This window comes from Tamandua tetradactyla, unplaced genomic scaffold, assembly GCF_023851605.1.
Source record: "Tamandua tetradactyla isolate mTamTet1 unplaced genomic scaffold, mTamTet1.pri scaffold_91_ctg1, whole genome shotgun sequence".
In the NCBI taxonomy this organism is placed as follows: domain Eukaryota; kingdom Metazoa; phylum Chordata; class Mammalia; order Pilosa; family Myrmecophagidae; genus Tamandua; species Tamandua tetradactyla.
In genome coordinates this window covers 154,445-177,662 of record NW_027518406.1, presented here as the reverse complement: position 1 = coordinate 177,662, position 23,218 = coordinate 154,445, and the positions used below count along the sequence as shown (strand labels likewise).

Genomic DNA, 23,218 nt, shown 5'->3' with positions numbered 1-23,218 from the left:
TTAAAATAATTTTAATGTAGTTGAAACACAAAAGTGTTTTTTTGAACAATTTAAAATGCACTGAATTTCCAAGGAATGTCATCACCATATAATCATGCTGATCTTTTCTTTGGAACTTTGACAAAAGTTGTTCACCAAGTCAAAAAAATTACTGTGTTTTCTGAGGCACTGCTAAAGATTTTCTTTAATCACTCACTCACAACACCTGTATTGGTCTGCACTTTTGAGGTGGTACTCATGAATATATTCATTTGTCCCTTATTTCAAAATGTCAAATATAAATAAAAACCATTGACAATATTCAGTCAGCTATAGTTTTGTTTCTTTTAAATCATAATTATTTCATTAGCCAGCACTAGACTACTTAAATATATTTTCTATTCCGAAGTAGATGATTATTTTCAAATTAAAATACATACTATGATTTAGATTGTGGGAGAAATGTTATATTTTCTATAAAATTCATTGTTAGAATAATAAAGAAACCACTACAAACACTTGAGTGACAAAAGGGACATTGAAAACTACTGGATTAATCTTTGGTCCTAAGATTCTTCTAAAATATAAATTGTTGATAACTTATCTTTGCCTAAGAATGAGATGTGGTGGGAGAAAAAAGAGTCAGCTGGTGTTTTGAATTTGGGGATCACAAAAGCAAACCTCATGGAGAGTCTCCACTTTTCCAAGAGTACTGCAGATCAAATTGGGATAATGCCCTGCAGCTTCCTTTCTGTATATCATTACTTCCTCCCAAAATATTTTTGGCTTTAAACATGGAGAAAAATATTACCCAAAGTTTCCAAGAAGGTAGATTTTCAAGAAGGTGGGACATTGTAAAATGAGCATATTCTGACTCTTGAAATGGAACTTCTATTTCATAGCCAAGGAAATAGTATATTACATGTGGATAAGCTTTTTAAAAATGTAGTGTACTCATTGAAGGTGACCATGATTGGAAAGTGTTGTATAGACACATGTGTCCCACTTATTAACATTACAAATATAAGTTCTTGTATGAACTACTGCAAAGGTTTGAATCTTGTACAAAGAGTGTATAAGTTTGGGATATAGGGGGAAAACTGCTATTGCATGTTATGGGCTATGTTTAACAGGAAAAGATCAACAATACCACAACACCAGGATAAATAATGGGGGTAGGGACAAGAGTTAAGATGAGGTTTAGATTTCTTATTTGGCAAAGATGTGTTCATTGGTTATCTTTCTCTTGGGAATAATGAAATTATCTAAAATTCCAAGTGTTGATGGACTATTGACTTTGGTCATTATACATGATGCCCAATGGATGGAGATGGCTGAAGGATGCATTGACTGAGTAGATTGGTGAATGATAGTGTATACATATGATCAAATATTGTGCTGTTATAAGAAGGAACAAAATTGTGAGGCATGCAACATTATGAATGAACGTGTGGGACATTTGGTAAGGCAAAATAGGCCAGAAACAAAAGAGCAAATATTGTATGGTCTCACTTAGAAAAGACTTATAAGAAATCAGGGGCCTAGATTGTAAGCTCTTATAGCAATCACATTTAGTCTGGAATGGTAATTGTTATTTCTGGATTTTGAGAGGCTGTTTCATATATATATATATATATATATATATATATATATATATATGTAATATATATATATATAATCTGGCATTTAGAGATAAGAATGAAGTCAATCAGGTCAGGATTAAGATAATCCAGAGTACAGGGGTAAGGAAGATTTTGTCTGTATTTTAGAACCTCATCTATTCTTTGAGACCAAAGGAAGAAAGGTTTATTTTGTCTAGAATTTAACTTTTCTGTAACACATACTCTGACTCTATCTGTCTGGATAGATCATTTAAACAATCCAAACACATTGAGCCCAGAATAAGAATGAGGGCTTTCAATTTTGTATAGCTTAATGCAGTGCCTGGAAAAATCCCAGATTACATTAAACAGATAATCAAAAAGTATTGGCAAAGTCCCTTGAGAGATGAGAGAAAAATTATGGAACTATTAAATCTTACCACCGGGGAAACCCCACATAGTGTGCCAAACATTAAGGATGCCCAAATCAATAAGACAAGCCCTTGATCTTCAGGCTTGCTCTTGTGACGCTTATGTATGTAGCAGAGAAACTTAGCCTACCTATAGGTATGATAGGTATGCCTAAGTGTCACCTCCAAGGGACCTCTTTTTTGTCTCAGTTGTGGCCTCTCTCTATCTCTAAGCCCAACTCTTCAAGTGAAGCTATTGCCCCCCCCCCCAAATGGGACATGATATCCAGGGATGAAACGCTCCCTGTTGGCATGGGAGATGTCTCCCAGAGATGAGCCTGACCCTGGCACTGTGGGATCAACAATATCATCTTGTTTAAAAGGGGGAAAAGAAGTATAATAAATAAGGCATCAGTGGCTGAGAGAGTTCAAATAGAGTCAACAGGCTACAATGGAGGTCACTTTTATGCATGCTTCAGCTAGACATTATACCTATCATAACTGGACAACCCCCAACCAAAGCCATTCCTGCCAATCCTAAAGAATACCTAGGGCAGTATATAGGAGTCTACAAATGTTCATGCACTAGGGTAACTCTCCAAAACCTACAACCTCCATATGGGTCCCTGCACCAGATAAGTCCTGAAATGCAGAGGGACCAGCCCTTCCACAACATCAGCTAGTTCCACCCCCTGTCCCATACTATTGACAGCCCCTTCCAAATGAAAATGTTAGAAAGAGCATAGCTTAAATACTTCTAAAGAGCGGGAGAAAGATCAAAGGTGATGTGGAATTATACAGAGAAGGTAGGGCTTAACAAACAAGTATAATTGCTGAATCATTACACTGATATTTCTTTTAGCTTCCAGTACCTTAGAGCAGCTAGAAATAAAACCTAAAATTGTGGAATTGTAACCCATACCAAATTCTGACATGTGTCTGCCACTAATTGTTGCAATGTGCTTTGAAATGTATTGTTTTTTGTATACATGTCACTTTTCACAAAAAAATAGTTGCTTGTGATGATAAATGCACAGCTATATGATGATATTGTGAACCTTTGATGTACACTTTGGATGATTACATGGTATGTGAATATACATTATATATAAATTTAAAATACTTAGTAAATGTAAGTCAACAAAAAATTGCAGCATACTGTGATGACTAATGCTTTTCATTAAAATAAGAGTTGATGAGGCTCCAATCTATGTCCTAATTTCGTGAACCAACATGGCTCTGGAAGTATTTTCTCAAATCTCAGCTTGAAAGCCATATGGATGATAATTAAGGTGATGAGGTTTTTGATGAAAAAGAAGCTTGTTTCTTTGGACAATGACAGAGTGAACTGCAGCATTGGTCTGAGGCTGTGGGATATTCAGATCTATGCAGTTTTACTGCTGCAGAGAGAGATGCTCTAATGGTGAAGCCTCACTTTCCCAGGCCTTCTCAGGGGAGTCATGATGGCTTCTGGATTTTCAAATTGCCTGACTGCATCAGCTTTCCAAAACCCCACTGAAGGTAATGATTCCAACCAAGTCTCCTTATTGGGCAATATAATTCATTTAATCCAGAGATATTTAAAAAAGCATATATCTTTAGGAGTCATGCATCTCTTTTAAAATTTCATGTAAATTCTGAACTTCCCCCATAGGAATGATATATAAATTAAAACAAGCAAATTTTAATCCATTTTATTGTATTACATTAAAAATGTATTTCCTTTACATAGAATATAAAACATTATTAAAGATACCCCTCCTTTCCTTTTGAAAAAAATTAAGTCACTTATTGAATTAAGTTTTAAAAAATGTTAAGTTATATGAATAATACAAAAATTCTGCTCAAGATTAAATTTTAATGACTCAGTTCTTATTCTTGGAGTAGAAGTGTGAAATAATCTTAGGTGTGGTGACCCACGTGTCATCCTTGCCAACCAAGCATTTGGTTTCTGTCATTGAAATCAAGTTCCAGGCCCTCTGCATATTATCTGGCCTTGTTGGGACTTAGTCTTATCATGAACATTATTATTGTTATAAAGTAGAAATTATTCACTGATTTCTGCTTTGCAGATGCTACAGTTTCTGTTGCAGCCTCTCAGCTCTGCCCTTAAAAGAAGCCATAGAAAAATGGGTGCATAACAATAAAACTTTACTTATAGAAATAGGTGACTGGCAAGACTTACACGTAGGCCATTGCTTGTAAATTTTTACCATATAGTATTCCCAAAGCCATGCTTTGAATTTAATCTTTATCACTGGGAGGTGGGGGTGGGGGTTGGCTATGCTGTTAGCTGAAATAGCTGCCTTTCTGTGCAAAGACCTTCAAGTAAGAAGGGGCTTACAGGTTCTAAACAATGAAAAAGAAATTAATCCCCTTGTGATCAGTGAATGAAACATCAAATGTCTGCAATCTGTGAAAGAGAGTCAAAAACCATGGTTTAGAGACATTGATTCCAAGAATGTCATAATATGTCAGAACTTTAGTGGTTCTTCAGGTCTGTTTTTGTACTGGTTTATGGTGTTTAACATCAAAGCCTTTTGATGACGTGCCAGAAATATTTACTCTATGGCTTTTAACAGAGAAAGTTCCCATCATCTTGATAATACTATTAATGACTAGAGTACGTCCCAACACTACTAGATAATGCACAGGAAACCAGCCAGACAAGCAAAGCAGAGGGGCACAGTCTACTCTGTAACTAGTCTAGAGACAGAGAAACTCTACAGACTAAATTACAGAGCTACAGCTCTAAAGAAGAAAGATGAGGCAGCTGTATACTGAGTTTTAATTCCTTGGATTAAATCCTAGAGGTTTTAAGCATTCCAAGAAATATTCAAGGAGGGAGTAGGTGAGGAATGGTACTTTCACAGATTAATAGTCTACAATGCTCTTGTCAGCATTTCTGAATTGGCTTATTTCTTGAAGGAGAGTTATTTAAAATTATAAGGGAGGCCTGGAGGCAGCATGGAACTAAACAGAGGCAAAGCAGTGGGAATGTTTTTCTTGATGACCAACTATTTTCCCACAGCTCTGCTTGGTGCCTTATAAGTATCATGTCATTCAGTCCTTACAACCACCCTCAGAAATAATACTGATATTTCCCTCATTTTAAAAATGCAAACTCTGAGTCATTTAAAAGTTAAAAGCAATACAACAACAGTAACAATTAATATCACCCAGAAATCCTCCCAATGGCAAGTAGTCCATGGAAGAGCTGGAATAAGTCTGATTCCAAAGTCTATGTTCTCTCTGTTAGACTTTTTCCCAAAGTAAGATGTCCTATTTGGGGTCATTCATTAAGGAGCTCTCTAGACTACACTCCAGAAAAGAAAAAGAATTAATCAGATTTAGAGGCCCTGGAAACCACCTTGATCCTTACATTCTCTGCTCTCACTTCCCATCAGTTCTATTCCCTAAGCAATTTCTAACTAGCATGATCCATTCTGTTGTTACCAGTCTCACAGTTTAGAAACTGCTGCAAAGATATAGGAGGTTAAAGTGATGATTTCTGTGATGGTTTGGTTCTGGTGTCAACTTGGCCAAGTGATGAGGACCAGTGGTCTGGTCAGACAAGCACTGGCCTGACCATTGCTGCAAGCATATTTCATGACTGGTCAGTAAACAGAAGGCTGATGCATTAAATCATCAGTCAGTCGATTGCCTCTGTGGCTGATTACATCTGCAATCAGCTAAGGCACGTCTCCCACCATGGAGATAATCCAATCTGCAGAAGATTTTTTTTAAGCAAGAAAAAGGCCTTTTCACTGCTTCTTCAGCCCTTGAGACTCTCCTTCAGAGTTCATACAGACCCTTCATTGGAGCTGCCAGCTTCACAGGCTGCCCTATGCATTTTGGACTCTTCCATTTCATGGTTGCACGAGACACCTTTATAAATCTCATATTTACAAATATCTCCTGTTGGTTCTGTTTCTCTAGAGAACTCTGACTGATACACCTCGGTAGCAAAAGCGGTTTCTTGAGAGGAACTAATGACCCTGTTTCCAATAATTATGATGGCTCTGACAGTACATAGGTGAATTGGCAAAAGAGATACTCAAAGTAACACCATTAGATTCTGCTAATTGAACACTTATATGAAGCAAGGCTCTGGATGAGCATGTTTTTGACACCTTTATGGAGTTTTGTGGAACTAATAGGTATAATGATGCTGGCTGGTTGTTGTTAGATACACTGGATACAGTGATGAGGGAATGGGATGAGCTGAAGGCTTCAAATTTATAACTTAAGAACTACACAAATGATGTAAAAGTTTCCATGTTTGCCCTGAAAGAAAATCTTATATCTTATGGTGGCAGACTTGAGATCTTTGAAAACCAGACACAAAGCTTCATTGTGCGAGTAGCAGATTTACAACATAAACTAATGTCTCAACCTTGCAGGATATCTGCTGTTAAAGTTAGGGCTTTGATTAGAAAAGAATGGGATTCTGAAATATGGAATGGTGATATATCCTTTGATGATGATGATGATAGGGAGATGGGCTCCCTGGAATCTGCTGAGCCTTTGCTAGATAGACCTATAATTCACTGTCCTGAGGAAAGAGATTCTGATGCCCATCCTGTCTTCAAGAAACACTTTTCTGTCCTCCAGTCTGGCATTCAACCTCCACCTAATAAGATTAACCCCTCAGTACCTGCTAACCCTGTAACTACCTCCCCTGGAAAAACAGCCTTCACTCTTCTACCTGGAATGACTAATCTTGTTTCACCAGATAAAACTGCAACAGAATGCCCTGAGATAATTAGCTTAAAAAGACACTTCTACTTTTTTTCAAGACCCAGCCCCACTACCCTCTTTTCTTCAAGACCTCTAACTAGAATAAAGTTCCAACAGGCTAGTGGTGAGGTATAAAGTGTGACCTATGAGGAGGCATGCTATACCCCAAAAGAATTGTGTGGGTTTTCCAATCTATATAGCCAGAAATCAGGGGAATATGTGTGGGAATGGTTACTATGAGTGTGGGATAATGGTGGAAAGAATATAAAATTGTATCTAGCTGAATTTGTTGATATGGGCCCACCAAGCAGAGATTCTGTATTCAGTGTTATAGCTCAAGGGGATAGAAAGGACATTAACAGTTTGTTTGGTTGGTTGGCTGAAACATGGATCAAAGGGCAGCTGACATTACCTGAGGTCAAAATGTTGGTACTGCCCTGGTATAATGTAGATAAGGGGATCTATTGGCTAAGAGAGATTGAAATATAGAGTGGATTTATCATGGAAGACTTGCTCAAATATCCCAGGAATATCCAGAGACAGATCTTTCACCAGAACCTTGAGAATAAATTCATGAGACCAGCTCCATCATCCCTGAAGAACTCTGTAGTCACCATTCTCTGTAGTTCAAATATTACTGTGGGAATTGCTGTCACTGAGCAGCAATCTTTAAACAAAATGAGGATGATTGGATCCCAAGTTGGTGGAAGCCATGTGGCAACAGTTAATCACCATAGACAAGGAATGGTGGCATGGCCACCATAATTGATAGCAGTTTCAAAGCAGCAGTCAAAATAATCTGACTTGCAGAGACTTGTGACATTGGATAGTACATCATGAGATACCCAGAAGTAAAATAGATGGGCAATCTACTAAATTCTTGTTTGAGCTGCATAAGCAGAAGAATTCTAGGTCAAGGGATAGGATTCTAACTAAAATAACAAAAACAGAGAGTCATGGGACCTTAATCAATTTCCAGTCTTGAGATAGTTTACAGATCCAGAGTCCCTTGAATGAGGGGAGAGCTGGGTACCCTAGGGAAGGACCCTTTAACGCTGCTGCAAATTTACACTGTTAACCTCCCTCCCAGCCTTCCTGAAGGAGACCTATGGTCTTTTACCAAGGTTTTTGTGCACTGGCGAGAAGGAAGTGATCAGATATTTGGGGGATTATTAGACACCAGCTCAGAAGTGACATTAATTCCAGGAGACCCAAGACATCATTCTGTTCCACCAGTCAAAGTAAGGCCTTATGATAATAAGGTGATTGATGAAGTTTCAGCTCAGTTATGTTTCACAGTGAATCCAATGGGCCCCCAGACCCACTCTGTGGTCATTTCCCCCATTTCAGAATGCTTAATTGGAATCGACATATTTAGCAAGTGGCAGAATTCCTGCATTGGTTCTCTGCTTAATGGAGTGAGGGCTATTATTGTAGGAAAGGTTAAGTGAAAGCCACTAGATCTGCACTGTCTTAATTTGAAAGCCTCTGGAATGTGATATACCAAAAACAGAATGCTTTCAAAAAGAGAAATTTAATAAGTTGCTTCTTTACAGTTCTGAGGCTGTGAGAATGTCCACATTAAAGTAAACCTACAGAAATGTCCAATCTAATGCATCCAGGGAAAGATGCCTTAGTTCAAGAAGCCCAATGATGTTTTGAGTTTCTCTCTTAGCTGGAAAGGCACATGGTAAACATGGTGACATCTGCTAGCTTTCTCTCCAGGCTTCTTGTTTCATGAAGCCCTCCCAGGGGCACTTTCCTTCTTCATCTCCAAAGTTCTTTGGCTGTGTGGGCTGTCATGGCTTTAATGCTTTTTCTAAAATTACTCTCTCTTAAAGGGCTCCAGTTAGCAACCCACCTTGAATGAGTGGTGATACATCTCAGTGGGAACCATCTAATCAAAAGTTATCACCCGTAATTGGGTGGGTCACATCTCCATGGATAATAAAAAAATCCCACCCAGCAATATTGAATGAGGATTAAAGGGCATGTTTTCTAGGACACACCACAGATTCAAACCAGCACATGCCCCTACCTAGCAAAATAATGAATCAGAAGCAATATTGTATTCCTGGAAGGATTACAGATTTTAGTGCCACTCATAAGGACTTGAAGGATACCGGGGTGGTGATGCCCGCCATATCCCCATTCAACCCTCCTATTTGGCTTTTGCAGAAAAAAGATGCATCTTGGAGGATGAAGGTGGAATATCATAAACTTAACCAACTGGTGAATCCAGTTGCAGCTGCTCTTTCACATATGGTGTCATTGCTTGAGCAAATCAACACACTACCTGGTACATGGTATGCAGCTATTGATCTGGCAAATGCTTTTTTCTCAATGCCTGACTGTAGGACCAACACAAACATTTTGCATTCAGCTGACAGAGCCAAAAGTGTACCTTCACTCCTCTTGCTCTGAGTCCTGGGGTTGAGGCATCTCAGAAGATCCGAGAGAGAGGCCACCATGTTGTAATTGATAGATTTCTGGGAAATAAAATTTCAAACATAAGACAAATTGATTAAGTGTGAGAAGTGTGTAGGAAAAAAGATGGCCTTGAGACTATGTCTGTGAGTACATGGGTCACAAGTACATGTGTGTGCTATTTTAGAATTCTGTGTGTGGCATGTGTTATTTGAGGTATGTGTATGTGGTATAAATATATAGAGAATGAGTATGAGGTCTGCCTCATGAAATTGTGTGGGTGCTCTAGTTCGAGCCAAAAACACAATGGTTATTGAGTGTGTGCATGTGTGATATGTGGTGTGACAGTACCTGTGAGTGAGTGCAGCAGAGGTGTATGCTGTTATATCATGACACTGTAAGATTTAGAGCATTAGAGGACGAGTATATGAGCTCTCAGAATGCACAGCGCTATGAAGAACAGAAGGCATTGTGGATGAATTAGCATGTGGATGAGAAATACTGCGTATGAAATTGCATTGCTTTCAGAGTATGTGAGTTTTTAGGGTATGTTCTTGTCTGAGGGAGTTGAAACAAGTCATCTGTGATGTGAGGTGTTTGTGGGAGGAGGATGTAAAAGAGTGAGTCTGAGGAAGAATTGAGGGAATCAGGGCATAAGGGTACACCTGTATGCTGGCACTAAGGAATAGGAAGGGTGGATGGAGGGTGCAGCAATGAGTATTTGAGAGGATGAGTGAAAAAGAGAAGTAAGGCTATCCGTGGTGGCATGGAGTCTAGACGTGCGAGTGTGTATGAGGGTATGAGTGTGTGCTGATGTGAGGTTCTGATAATATTCCCACGCTTTTATTGGCACTCTCCACTGGCTTATCCACAGTCTTGCCAGTGTTCACATGTTGGGATTTTGTGCCAAAGAGCTCAGTTCTATTCTTGACAATGCAGTCCCTATTTTTTCCTTCACAGAGGCCTCAGTTTTAGTTCCTCTGCCCTGAAACTGTTTCCAATTTTGAGGGGAAAGTGAATGAGGTAGGGGTTGGTCTGAGCAGTTCAACTGGATTCTTACTCAACCTGAGATCACCACCCCCACCCCGCCCCTCTCCACATCGCCTTACCGTCGTCCTCATCAGGTGTGATCTTGGAGGCAGAGGATGAATATTCGGAGTCAGAGTAATTTTCTCTTGCTGTCTGAGTCCACACTGAGACCATTACTGGCCCAGGCTGCGAAGCATCCTCTTGAAACTTCGAGGATTCTGAGGAATTGAATAAAAACACTAAGGTATGTGATATTTGCTGGGTTCTGTGTCCGTTCAGGAAAGAAATGCATGCTGAATAGATACCCTGGGCCAAACATTGCTTCCACCCATGGGACTTGCTGTTAAGAGAAAGTAACCTTTCTCAATTAAAAATTCCAAAGTGTAAGTAAACAATAACAGTTATTATGACTGTGCATGTGGAGGTCTTATGAGTAAGATTGGGTATATTATGTTTATTTTGGAGGATGTATACAAAGTATTGAAGACAGAATACCATTTCTAAAATACACTTTTAAATCACTAAATGTTGGATATTATTTTCAGCATAATTTTCCTCATAAGGAATTATGTAAATAGACAATATGCAATGCAGGTTTTATGAAGAATTTTGCATGCATACACAGAGCTACAGATATGCACATATGTAGATGTAGATAGAGATGGGGTAGATGAAATATAGAGATAGAGGTAATGATCTTTTTGAGGGGGAGGGTTTCCTCAGTAACGGGGCATAGTGTTGGAAGTGTTCAAATTAAAATTTCCAACTTGTCACAAATACCATGTCTGGAAATGAGTTTCCATATTTATCTTGGATTTTAAAGTAGGAGCCTCCCCCAAGGAGACAGAAAATCTTGCATAGATTGGTCAGAGACCCTGGACCAGTCCTTGAGAGATGGGGTAATTTTGCCAGTTGCTAAGCAAATGAGCTCACTTTCATCTCAAGGATGCCATTCTATCCTACCTTCCCTCCTGCTCCATCTTCAGGCCCACCTGTCCCCCACACCTTTACCGGTATGGATGGGATTGTCTTCAGAAGATGCACAGGAGTGATATTCTGAATTTGGGTCCTTCTCTGCCATCTGTCTGTTGTATTGGAACAACCCTGAGGGTCCAGGCTCAGGACTTTCTTTAGTCAGGTCTGAGAATTCTTGGAAAGAGAAGGAAAACCACACAAATGTTATTTCTTGCATTCAGTAAACAGTCAAGTTCTATCATGTACAACAATGCCTATGGCCTTTGTCTTCGTGATGATTAGAGCCTAGCTCCTATTCAGCATTTCAAAATCTCAGTATACAAACACATGCATTGGAATGATATAATTTGTGGGGCTGGATTACAGATGAGCAGACTGTGTTGTTTTGTGCAGTGTATAAGAGGCTGAACATTCTGCCTGGCATAGAATTAGGTGCATGTATTCTTTGTTATCGCTATTTCTGTTTACCTGAAGAATAACTTTGATGTGTGCCTATAAGTAACATGCTGCTGTTTGTCAGTTGTCAATTCTTTCATGGAAATCTAAATGCTTCTTGGGGAAGTTAGAATTTGCAGGAAAAAAATCCACTGACTTTCCATTTATTGTTCCCAGTTGCCTCCTCCTTCATGCTAAAGTATCTATACTCAGGGTCCTGTTGGATCCAGGTGTTGTAAGAACTGCTCATTCTGAGCTTGGGTAACAGCCTCTGACAAGATCTCTGGGGTTGGCTCCAGTTTGCACCTCTCAATATTGGCCACATATTGCCTCTCAGGTGCCCCCCCTGCTCCATCTGGTACAGCTTCACTTGGCCGCATCAGTGACACCATCTTTCTCAGCATCCCTTGACCACATTGAGCCTGACTCAGTTTCTCACCTCTAACTATTATAGTGATAACCTCTCTTAGGACCTTCCCCATTTATCAGTACATTTTAGCTTGTTGTTTTGCCCCAGGACAACTTATTTTTTGAATGCATGCTGCACTCTCATGGATTTCAATGTATCATGAAAACCTCCAGTTAGTTGTTCTTATTTCCCTTTACCAGAGAACTGAATTCATAGGCTTCAGTAACTGACTAGGTAAATTCATGTTCCTCATGAAATAAAATCTCATAAACACATTAAGCCCCTTCCTCTGTTTGAAAACTTCCAACTCTATGTCAAAACTTTTACTTCTCAAAACACATTCAATCTGCATCTGGGTCATTGTAGAGTGTCACTGTAGAATGGGGATGAAGACAATTTTCATGTTTGTGGTATTTGTTTTCACAGGAGAATATATCATGTTTAGTGAATAAAATCTGATGTGTGCATCATTTGTGTCTGTCATATTTCCTCAACAACTTTTTATAGGGAATATAGGGTTGAGATGGTCATTATATATGAAGGTTGTATGAGTGTGATATGCTTGGGAGAATTTACATAATTTGTTGGAAAAAACTTCATTTCTAAAACTTCTTGGTTGCTTTTCAAATTGGTTTCCTTTTTATTTGATAGTTCTTTAATTGTGTATCTTTTATATCTTTCATAGTTTTAGATATATTGATCTACCTCCCCTATAACATTGTTCAATTACATTATCTCCTTGGGAGTAAAAACTTGCTGTTTGTTATATTTGCAGACTCGGCCTTACAGTTGTGTTTTGCAATTTTTGATTGTGAACTCATCTTCAGCAAAGCATCATATATAGAACACTCTTCACATAGTTGAATGTCCACCTAGAACATTTGCATATTTTCTACTGCTGGATATTACTAATCTATTATTAGCTACAGTTCTACTTTGTGCTAATTTTTCATTTTTAGATTTAATTGAAATATATCAGTTGTGGAGACTGTACCCATGAACTGGTACAGTCTTGTAAAAGATGTTACTTTTCCTAAAGGATATCCATGGAATTTTTCCCCAACACATGCACAAAAATTAAAAAGATAAAAGCATTTTTTGATGGGTTACTGTTGTTAGTCCAGAGAAAGAAACCTAGGCACTGACTGAAAGAAAAGGAGAAGAAAATTGTGAATAAGACCAAAGTACACATTTCTGTCAGTGCCTGAGCAGAGAGTCAGAGCTGGACACATCTACTCAGACTCCCACAACCTTATCTAACTAGACTTTAGTTCTTCTGTTTCCTTACCACCACAAGAGGGCATGGGTAAAAAGGAGACACAGGAGAAGTATTCTGACACAGAGGATGTACATTTTTCCTCACAGGCTGAGTTAATAGTCTTCAAAGGGGAGCCAAATTGTGAAGTATCTTTGCATGAGTTTGTGATCCCTAGAAAATAGAATAGAAGTCATAGAGATATACAGGGTTTAATCATTCATTCATTCATTCATTCATCCATTTCACCATAAAATATTTGGAGTATCTATCATGTTCTGAGTTCTGAGAGCAGACATTTTCCCTGACCTCATGAGAAATAAAGTCTGCATCATCTTAGAACCCCAACGTGCATGGACACATAAAATTTTGTGTTATCATTGGGTGTTAGGATTTGGATTGGGTTGCATTACTGTTATATTCCTGATTGTGTCAGAATTTGTGAAAAAATGGAGCTATTGCTTTCTTCTATTTTGTCAAATTTTTCTTCTGGAATACTACTTTCAGGGAGCCTAGATTGTCTCACACTCCAGTCCTTGGTTCCCAGGGCATAATTTTATATTCAGAAGAAACACAATTCCTAAGGGAATCACAGAACTTTGTTTAGGGGTAGGAAATTCTAGCTGCAACAGCTGCTTCCATTTTAATTCTTTCTCACCATTCTTCTCCCAAAATTCTCTTCTGAAGAAAATATTTATTTTCCTCAACAGTATGTCTCTAGCTTGGGCAGAGAACTGGCTTATTTCAGTATTTTCTACTTTTATTTAGAGACTGCCTCATAGCTTCTCATACCTACTCACATTCATTAAGATTTCTGGTATCCTTTGCCTTTCTCTACATTTTTCACTGTATAGTAACCTCACCATCCCACCTCAAGAGATTTACAACCTCACATGAAACTACTGGTATATTTATATTGTTGAAGGAATAAGACATTATTTATATTGTTGAATAAATAAACCAGTCCCTATTTTGAATGTCAATGCTCACTGCTCATTATTTAACTGTTCAAAATTATCAATTGTCCTTTGACACTCAAGTGTGGGTCTCATAAGTGTATTATGCCAAAAGTGGAGCAAAATTCTGTGTGGTGAGTACAGTGTACTGGGTGTGTACAAGCTCATAACACTTAGGTTAAAACTGGATTAGGATATAAATGATGATTGAGTTGATATTTGTGAGATAAATATGGGATGAGTTTGGTGTGAGTGCAGATGATATGGGCAATTTGTTTCCATGCTGTTTCTGCATATATTTACATGTGTATGTTGCCCATTTCATGATTAATGATTGGTGTGTATGTGTTTGATATGGAATTCTGTGCTTCAGCTACATAATGTAATTAGCATGAATATTTTTCAAGATTAGATAAATTAGTGTATTTGTGAGATCTAAGGAAATAATGAAAAGACATGAGGCTATGAAAATCAGGGTGTAGAGAATATGGAACTGTGAGAAGAGCTAAAGAAGAAGAGAGTATAAGATTAAGTGGACAGTAGTATCTGATTGAATTAAGAAAATGAAAGGATGAAAAAAGTCTGATTTCTGAAGAATTAAGATAGAGTATGAATAATATTGCCTAGCTAAAACTTAGGCATTCATCAACAAAATGTGTCTAAACAGCATATGACATGTAACATGATGTTCAGGAAATCATGACTGGTAATATCCCAGGCTATTACTACTAACCCAAATGCTCAGCTAAGGAGAAACAGTAAAGAAATTAATATACATTCATGCAATGAAATATAAACAGAATGAGAATGAATAAACAACAATTACATATAACATGGATGAATTTCACAAATGTAATGGTGAATGAAAAGCAGACCCAAAGGATATATTGTGCACTTCTATAGAGTTCAAAAATAGGGATAACTAATCTAGGGTTTTATAAGTAAGAGTAATCATTATTCTTTGGATGGTGGTGACAAAAATAGAGCAGAAGGAGGATTCTGAGATCTTAATAATGTCTCTTTATCTGGGCAAAAATCAGTGCTTACTTTGTTAAAAATCATCCAATATGTATGCTTGTGATATCTGCATTTTTCTGTGTACTTTAATATAATTCACATCAAAATAAAAATTAAGGTAAATGTATTTATATTTTAGAAAGTAAGTAGTAAGAAGAAAATGGGGAATAAAAATATCCATTCAGGAATAGGTATTATTCATCTGTTCATCAAATATTATTTGAGTATGTGATATGTGCCTGATACTATTTTCTATGTGTTAAAGATAAATCAGTGGCAAAACTAAAAAAACAAAACAAACAACAACAAAAACAACTATCCCCATGAAGTATGCTTTTAGTGAATGGAAATATACAATAAACAAAACACATAATTAAATTACATGGTGGTTAAACAGTGCTAATCCTACTGAACAAAAATAAAGCAGGAAAGGGGACCAGAGTACAGGTAACTTATTAAGATAGAATGATCAATTCAAGCCTCATAGAGAAGGTGACATGAGTAAAACCAGAAGTTGTTGAGAGAATTGGTGTTCTGCAAGGTGGAGAAGGGATGTCTAGACAGAGTAAACATTAGGCATGCAGAAGCAATTGCATGGCATGTTTGAATAACAGCACTCAGCTGGTGCGAAGGAAGAAGAGTCATCCAAGGCTTACAGTAGAAGCATAGGGGATGAGTGCTGCTAATGGTACATAATGTGGAGGACCTCAGTAGCCATCATGACAATTTTGAATTTCAGTCTATATGAACTTGGGCTCTATTGAAGAAACAAGTGGCATGATATGTCTTACATTTGAAAAGCTTCACACTAACTTTCCTGTTGCCAATATGAGGAAGACTAGAGCCTATTAGCAGGAGCCAAAGCAAGAAATGTTAGTAGATTCTACCACTGGTGTCATAGTAATATAGATGATGAAAAATGGAAAAGCTCAAAGAATTTGTTGAAAGATTGTGTGTGTGAACAAACATAAGAAGAATCCAAGATAATTCTAAAATTTCTGGTCTCAGCAATAAAAAGTATGGTGATGCTAATAAGTCTTCAGTGGAGAAGACTGTTGGAGGAGCAGTTGAAGGAGAAAGAAGCAGGAGTTTATGTTATAAATGTTAAATTTGAGATGTTAATGTGAAGGTGTTAAATAGGCAGGTGTATTATAAAGCTTAGAGTTGAATATTGCAACTACACCTTTGGATTCTTCAGTATATGCGCAGCTTTGTGAAACATGAAATTAGATGAGGTTATAAGGAAGTGTATAAGACAGAAGATGTTTCCGGGTTGGCCCCAGGACAATAGAATATTTAGAGGCCACAGTGAAGAAGAGTGCCAAGAAATAATATTTTGGAAGAAATGACAATGATTAAGAGGAAAATCAAGGTGGTGTGGTTTTCAGGAAGCCAAGTGAATAAGACATATTTAACACCTGGTATTTCAAACAAGATAGAGATTGTGTTCTAGGATGGTGGACGAGCCAAAATTCTTGGTGAAAACTGGAAAAGTTGGAAAACAACAGCAAAAACAACAAAAAACTGTTTGAAAAAAACAAACAAACAAAAAAAAACAAGACAGGATTTACAAGTTCAAGTTCTCAGAAAGAAACCAGAGTTGAGATCCCAACATATGTTCCAGGCTTTCACTTCTACAGTATTTTCTCATTCAAAAGTAAAGACAGGGAGACTCAACTCTATGTGGAACTGCATGTGCCTCCTCCACAGTGAAGCAACCATAACTGGAGGAATATATTTAAAACAATCATCATAGAGTCTCAGAAAATTATATGAGGACACAAAGAAAATAAATATTTATTCAAGAAAATTTATTAAATCTCAGTAAGAACGGTGAAAGTATGTGACCCTTCGGTATGTGACACCTGAGGATGAGCCTTGACCCACCCATTTCTTAGCATAATGGATGTTCCATTCCAGGTTGTGTCCTTAGCATCCAGTCAGGGACTACAGTATTTCCCTGGAAGAGGCCGACTGACAGCATTTCTCATCCCTCCCATATCTATGATCCACTAGTTGAATTCCAGTCAAGTACAGTAGAAATGTTGGGGGCCCCTTCACTCAACCCAACCCTGACATGTATGGTAAACCCAGAATAAGAATACTTGGGCTTTGATTACTGATATCTGAGTTCACTCAAAGGGCAAAAGTTCCACACCAGGAGGAGCAAGCTGCAAAAAACAGAGGTTACCATCCCCACAGACCAGTGGGTGAGAGATAGGACATAAAAAGACAGAATTCTGAAGTTCTCCCCAAAAGAATTCACTTTTTTTGAAACATAGTGTAAGAAAGGTAAGCTGAAAGGCCTTCTTGAAAACAATAGATATTTTTATGGTAAAAATTAGGAGGTGGCTGGTAGCTCCATGAGAGCAATGAGCTAAAGTCTAAGGCAGCTAATTTACCAGAGGGAAGCAAATAAGGAGCTAAAAGGAGCCCTCCTGGAGTGAGAACAAACCTGAAACATTGGTCTCAAAAAGTACTCCTGAAAATGGGCCTGAATTAAATTGGGCCAGACTGTGAAGCAAATATATGTCTTAGAAAATTGTCAGAAACAATGAAGTAATTAACCAGCAATTACTGGAGTGCAACAGTTCAGTTTGATACTTAAGTTAAGGCAAGTCATTTAACAGAGGTATCAGGGAGAGCACGGTCAGAGTCCAGCTAAAACCACTGTCATGTTAGGTTGATTATGCCCTCTGGATAGGTATATCAAAGACTTCTCACTACAACAGAAATAGACTTCACAGAAATTTCCAAGTCAAATCACTAAACAATCAAGAAAACAGCAACATTAAAATGTGCTTAGAGGGAGAGGACAGCTCAGTATTGTACTAATGCAAAATATGTTCTAAAATGCCTACTTTTCAGGAAAAAATTTTGATACATGCAAAGAAAGAAGAATGTGTGACCCATTTGCAGGAAAACAGAAGTAACAGAAACTGCTGGGAAATTGGACAAGTGTCAAGTTTAAGGGACAAAGTTTTGAAAGCAGTCATTATGAATATATTCAAGGATGATAGTAAAGCATGCTTAAAGAGGTAAATTAAGGTATGATGATGGTGTTTTATCAAATAGAGAATATCAATAATGATATAAAAATTTTAGACAAAAAGCAAATGGAAATCTTGGAGTATGGAAATCTTGGAGTTTAAATGTACAAATACAAAAACAAATGTGAATTCACTAGAGGGATTCAATCATATAATTAAATTGGTAGAAGAAAGAATCAGTGAACTTGTAGATTTAAAATATTGTGCTATCCAAAGAACAGTGAGAAATAAAGAATGAAGATAGTTGAACAAAGCTTCAGAGAACTGTGGCCTATTATTAAGCTCACCAATATATAGGTGATGGGAATCTAAGATGGCAACAAGAGAAAGAAACAGAAAAAATATTTATTTGAAATGATGGTGAAAACGTCCCATATTTGAAAGAAAGCAGTAATTTACATACATGGGTTATAGAACTGTGCATACAAGAAGCTTAATAAACTCTGAGTAGGACAAACAAAAAGAGATCCACACCTAGACATATCATAGTAAGAATACTGAAAAGCAAAGATAAAGACAAAATTATAAAAGCAGCAAGAGAAAAATGACTGTTCATGCACAGAGTGACAACTGACTTTTCCTCAGCACTTTGAATATTTCATCCCACTGCATTGGATGAAATATTCAAAGTGTTGAGTGAAAGTGCCTCTCAACCAAGAATAGTATATCCAACAAAACCCATCTTACAAAAGATACTGGAAAAATAAGAGCAAACTAAATATAAAAGAAGCAGAGGGAAAGAAACAGTAAAACTTAGCACAGAGATTAATGAAATAGGAAATAGAAAATCAATGAAAACAGAAATGGATCTTTGAAAAGATCAACAAAATTGGCAAATGTTTAGATAATCTGACCAAGAAAAAGAGAAAATTTAAATTACTAGAATTAAAAAAGACATTATTAACAACCTTATAGAAATAATTATTATAAGCAAATGAGAAGCTGTACAGCAAATAAGATAAGGTACATGAAATGGACACAATTCAAGAAAGATACAATTACCAAAACTCGAATCAAGAAATATTGAAAAATCTGAATAAACCTATAACAAAATAAAGAGGTTGAGTTAGTAATCAAAAAGCTTCCAACAAAGAAAAGCCAAGCTGATACAGCTTCACTTCTGAATTCTAACATATCTTTAAATAACAGTACCAATTCTTCACAAAATCTTCCAAAATTGGAAGAAAAAGAAATACTTCCCTCCTGATTCTCTGAGGTCATTATGACCTAACAAAACCAAAGCAAGACAGCAGAAGAAATGAAAGCTACAGATGACATGTCTTCTGATTATGGGCTCAAATATTCTCAACAGAATACTAGAAACTTATTCCAGCAACATGTAAGAAGGCTAATACATGAACATGTGGGATTTACCCCAGGAATGTAAGTGAACATCTGAAAATCCATCAATGCAGCCCACCATAGCAACAAGACTACGGACAAAAGCTACATAATTATTTAAATAGATGCAGAGAATGTTTGACAGAATCCAGCACCTTTCCTGATAAAGCACTCAAAAACCTAGGACAAGAAGGGAACTTCTTCACACTGATAAAGGAAATCTATGAATTACTTACAGCTAATACCTTAATGGTAAAAAAAACCCTAGAGATAAGGAACAAGATAAGGATGACTACTCTTATCATTTCTATACAACCTGGTACTACAGCTTCTAACCAAGGCAATTGGATACTAAAGTGAAATAAAAGACATCCAGATTTGAAAGGAAAAAGTAAAAATAGTGGATGAGAGACTGAAAAACTGAACAAAGATTTTGGAAGATTCATGGAACAGGAAGAACAAAACTATAGTTTAGGACTCAGATGAAAATGCAAATGAAACAAAACATTTCTTACAGTCCCTCACAGAAATAAGTAGTAAAATATTTAGGCAGAAAGAAAATGATAATATAAGGAAGCCCAGAAAAAACCCGGATGCAAGAAGAAATGAAAATCAAGGAAAACGTAGTATCTGAACAAATCTAAATTAAAAATAATTTTTAAAATTGTCATTCTATATATATATAAGATTACATTTGTATATAAGATTATACATGCATATATATGTACATACATATGTATAAGATTAACATACACAACAGTAATAGCATAATTTCAAGAGGAGATAAATGAAAGTACATCTTTATAATATCTTTTGTAGATGGGACAATGTAAAAGAGTGCATTTTCTTCTCTTTTTTTATGTCTTATGTCCTAAAAATGCTTAGTGGTGAAAGCTGTAACATCAATTTATTTTCAAGTTATTCTTAAATAGATAGGCAAAAATTTTAAAGTTTTGTATCTAGGTGAAAAATGAAAGCTATGGGCATATTTGTGGTATCATCCCTTTAAGTTTTCCACAAATTTTAAATTTTGCAAAATAGAAAATTGGGAAAAGAAAATAAGAGAATAGAAACTGGAGATGCTGCTCATTGACTCCCCTCAAAAGAGGGGGTTGACTCTATAGGGAAGGAAAAATGGTGAAATAAGAATGTGAGTGTATAATGTAACATTTAATAAGCATCTAGATACATGTGGAGGACTGTAAGGAAATGAGGGGAAAGGATATGAATTGCTGGGTGGGATTGTGCAGGGATGAGTGTAAAAACATTAGTTATGATGACATATGGATGTGATGCGGTGAAGATGCATGTTTTTAACATGGGACACTTTGGGAGCCTAAGCCTGAACAGGTCTTACAATATCTCTCCCTTATTCCACCATGCCTGCCTCAGTTACATTAGAGTCCTATGCAAAGAGTTGCATTTTACTCTTGAAGACAAAGATGGAGGAAATTGTTTCCTGTCTGGGAGCCTTGAACTGGGTGTATGTGTTTAGCACCTCATGTCCAGCTCTAGGGGATCCCTCCACCTCCGGCCTGTCCTAAGCCATAAGTACTTTCACTTCTTCCTGACAATATAATATTAATTCTCCTAGTTCATATTCATATTCTCCTCTTATGTTTCTCTGATGAGACTCTCATCCCTTTGTCCCTTTCCTGCCATTTCCTCAAATAGAAACTTGGTCTCCACTGACCTCCTCTAGCTTTCTCCAGGCCTCTCAGGTGTTTATCCCTTGCAATATGTTGCTTCTATTGCTGCTCTCCTGAGCATTTACTGTAGAAGATAGAGAAGCATTTTCAGTTTCTTCCTGGGCTGGGCAGCCTCTATCAGTTGATGACCTGAGCCACTCAGCTTAATTCTAAGCCATGCTTCGATCCTACATTCCCTTCTGCATCAGCTTTAGTAGGCTCTCCTTCCCAGTACCAGTGAATTTTTGTTCAAATGAGATGTAGGACAAGTATTGACAGGAGGAGGAAGTCCCCCGTGCTTTCCTACCTTGGGTTGTGACCATCTCTTTGTGTTCACACTGCACAGCATATGTCACTTTCAACTTCTCTGGGAAATTAAAAAAAAATTAAATAAGAGAGATGTTGTTCATGTGCATCTTTTCATCCATTAAACAATTGTTGAACGTCTACTTTGTGATACATACAGTTAATACCTAGGGCTTTCATGTCAATGGATAGTGTAGTCCGGTTCCTATCACTGAAAGTTTTAAAAGTAGAATAATATTTGTTGTGTCAATATGTGTCATGGATGGGTGGATTTGCACAATGTGTCATCTTTGTAAATTGGATTGTCTCCTTTCTCCCTAGGTATACTACTAGATTAGTTTTTTTTATCAACTTCCCTTGTAGATAATTCTGACCATGTGAATAAACTTTCTGTAATGTATAATGTGTACAAATGACCTTTGCCATTTCCAGACATTGCCATAAAATCCTCTTCCTTGTCTTTCCATGCCTTTTCCTTTTCTAGCTGACTGAGATATTGATAACCCAGGTGGACTTTGAAAGCTGCACGTCAGTGATTACAGGTCTCCATTAGCTTGGGGCCTCATGGAGGAGAATTGCCCTATTAACCTAGACATATTTGCTGAATTTTTGTGTAAGCAAGAAATACATTTGTGCAATGGTTACTATACTAATTTAACTAGTACAGGAAGTGTTGTAATGTGCTTTGAGAAGAAAAGAATTGTACTGGTAATTGTAAGTGACCAATTATGTTAGGCATTAATGCTTAACATTCCCTGACTGATTTGTGAGCCATATGTGGTTACATGTGAAGAGGTGTATGGGCTTTGTATGTCTCAAAGTGAACACTCAATACACTCAGTGAGAACTCTGGATATGCATTATTGAAGGTATGCCAGGTATGAACCATGATGTCCCATACAACTTTACACTTGGATTATATCTCTCTTCATACCACCACCTCTTATTTGCCCCTTTCCCTGTGCAGCAGAGTTTGGTAAGAAGAAGAAAATAATTGCAAACTGTTTTCTCCATCAACCTTTTCTAAATATTTGGACCCATGAAATGAAGAAGCTTCACTCTCCAGACTTCTTCCAGGGCCCAGTCTCAATATACAAAGCAGCCAAACATTGTTGGAAATCTCAGGGTCTCTTCAGGAGTATGAGCCAACATTTATAATTTGGGATTGGCTCTATTCTCTCTCCACCCACCACTAAGCAATGGTCCTCCATCTTAAGGTTACTTGTTTACTCTTAACTTCCTTAGAAACCAGGACTAAATCTTTCCCATGTTTTAGGAAAGGGTCTGACTCTGATCCTCAATTCAACCATTAAATTTTAACTGCGGTTTAACAATGTTTTCTGTATGTGTACTGTTTCCTGTTTATGTCTATATTGAAACAAGAAATTAAGATTTAAGGGTAATTTTAATTACTGAATCATGTTCCTTTGTATTTTTTACATGAGCAGGCACCGGGAATCAAACACAGGGTCTCTGGCATGGCAGGCAGGAACCCTGCCTGCTGAGCCACGGTGGCCTGCCTCATACTCCTTTTTGCTTTCTGGGGTATTGGAGTAGACAGAGGGGAATACCTGAAATTCCCTAAACTCTAATTCAGCTA

The 23,218-nt window shown here is 37.3% G+C and overlaps 1 protein-coding gene across 1 annotated transcript in view; it reads right to left on the bottom strand.

The window, feature by feature from the left end:
* Nucleotides 1-23,218, bottom strand: part of LOC143673299 (uncharacterized) — a 53,314-nt gene that overhangs the window by 28,777 nt on the left and 1,319 nt on the right. Inside the window, exons 2-6 of the mRNA XM_077147612.1 lie at nt 21,620-21,679; nt 13,294-13,434; nt 11,198-11,335; nt 10,267-10,404; nt 9,135-9,219 (exon numbers count right to left, since the gene is read on the bottom strand). Of these exons, the coding sequence (XP_077003727.1) occupies nt 9,137-9,219; nt 10,267-10,404; nt 11,198-11,335; nt 13,294-13,434; nt 21,620-21,679 (560 nt within the window). The 3' untranslated portion in view covers nt 9,135-9,136. The remainder of the gene's footprint in view (nt 1-9,134; nt 9,220-10,266; nt 10,405-11,197; nt 11,336-13,293; nt 13,435-21,619; nt 21,680-23,218) is intronic.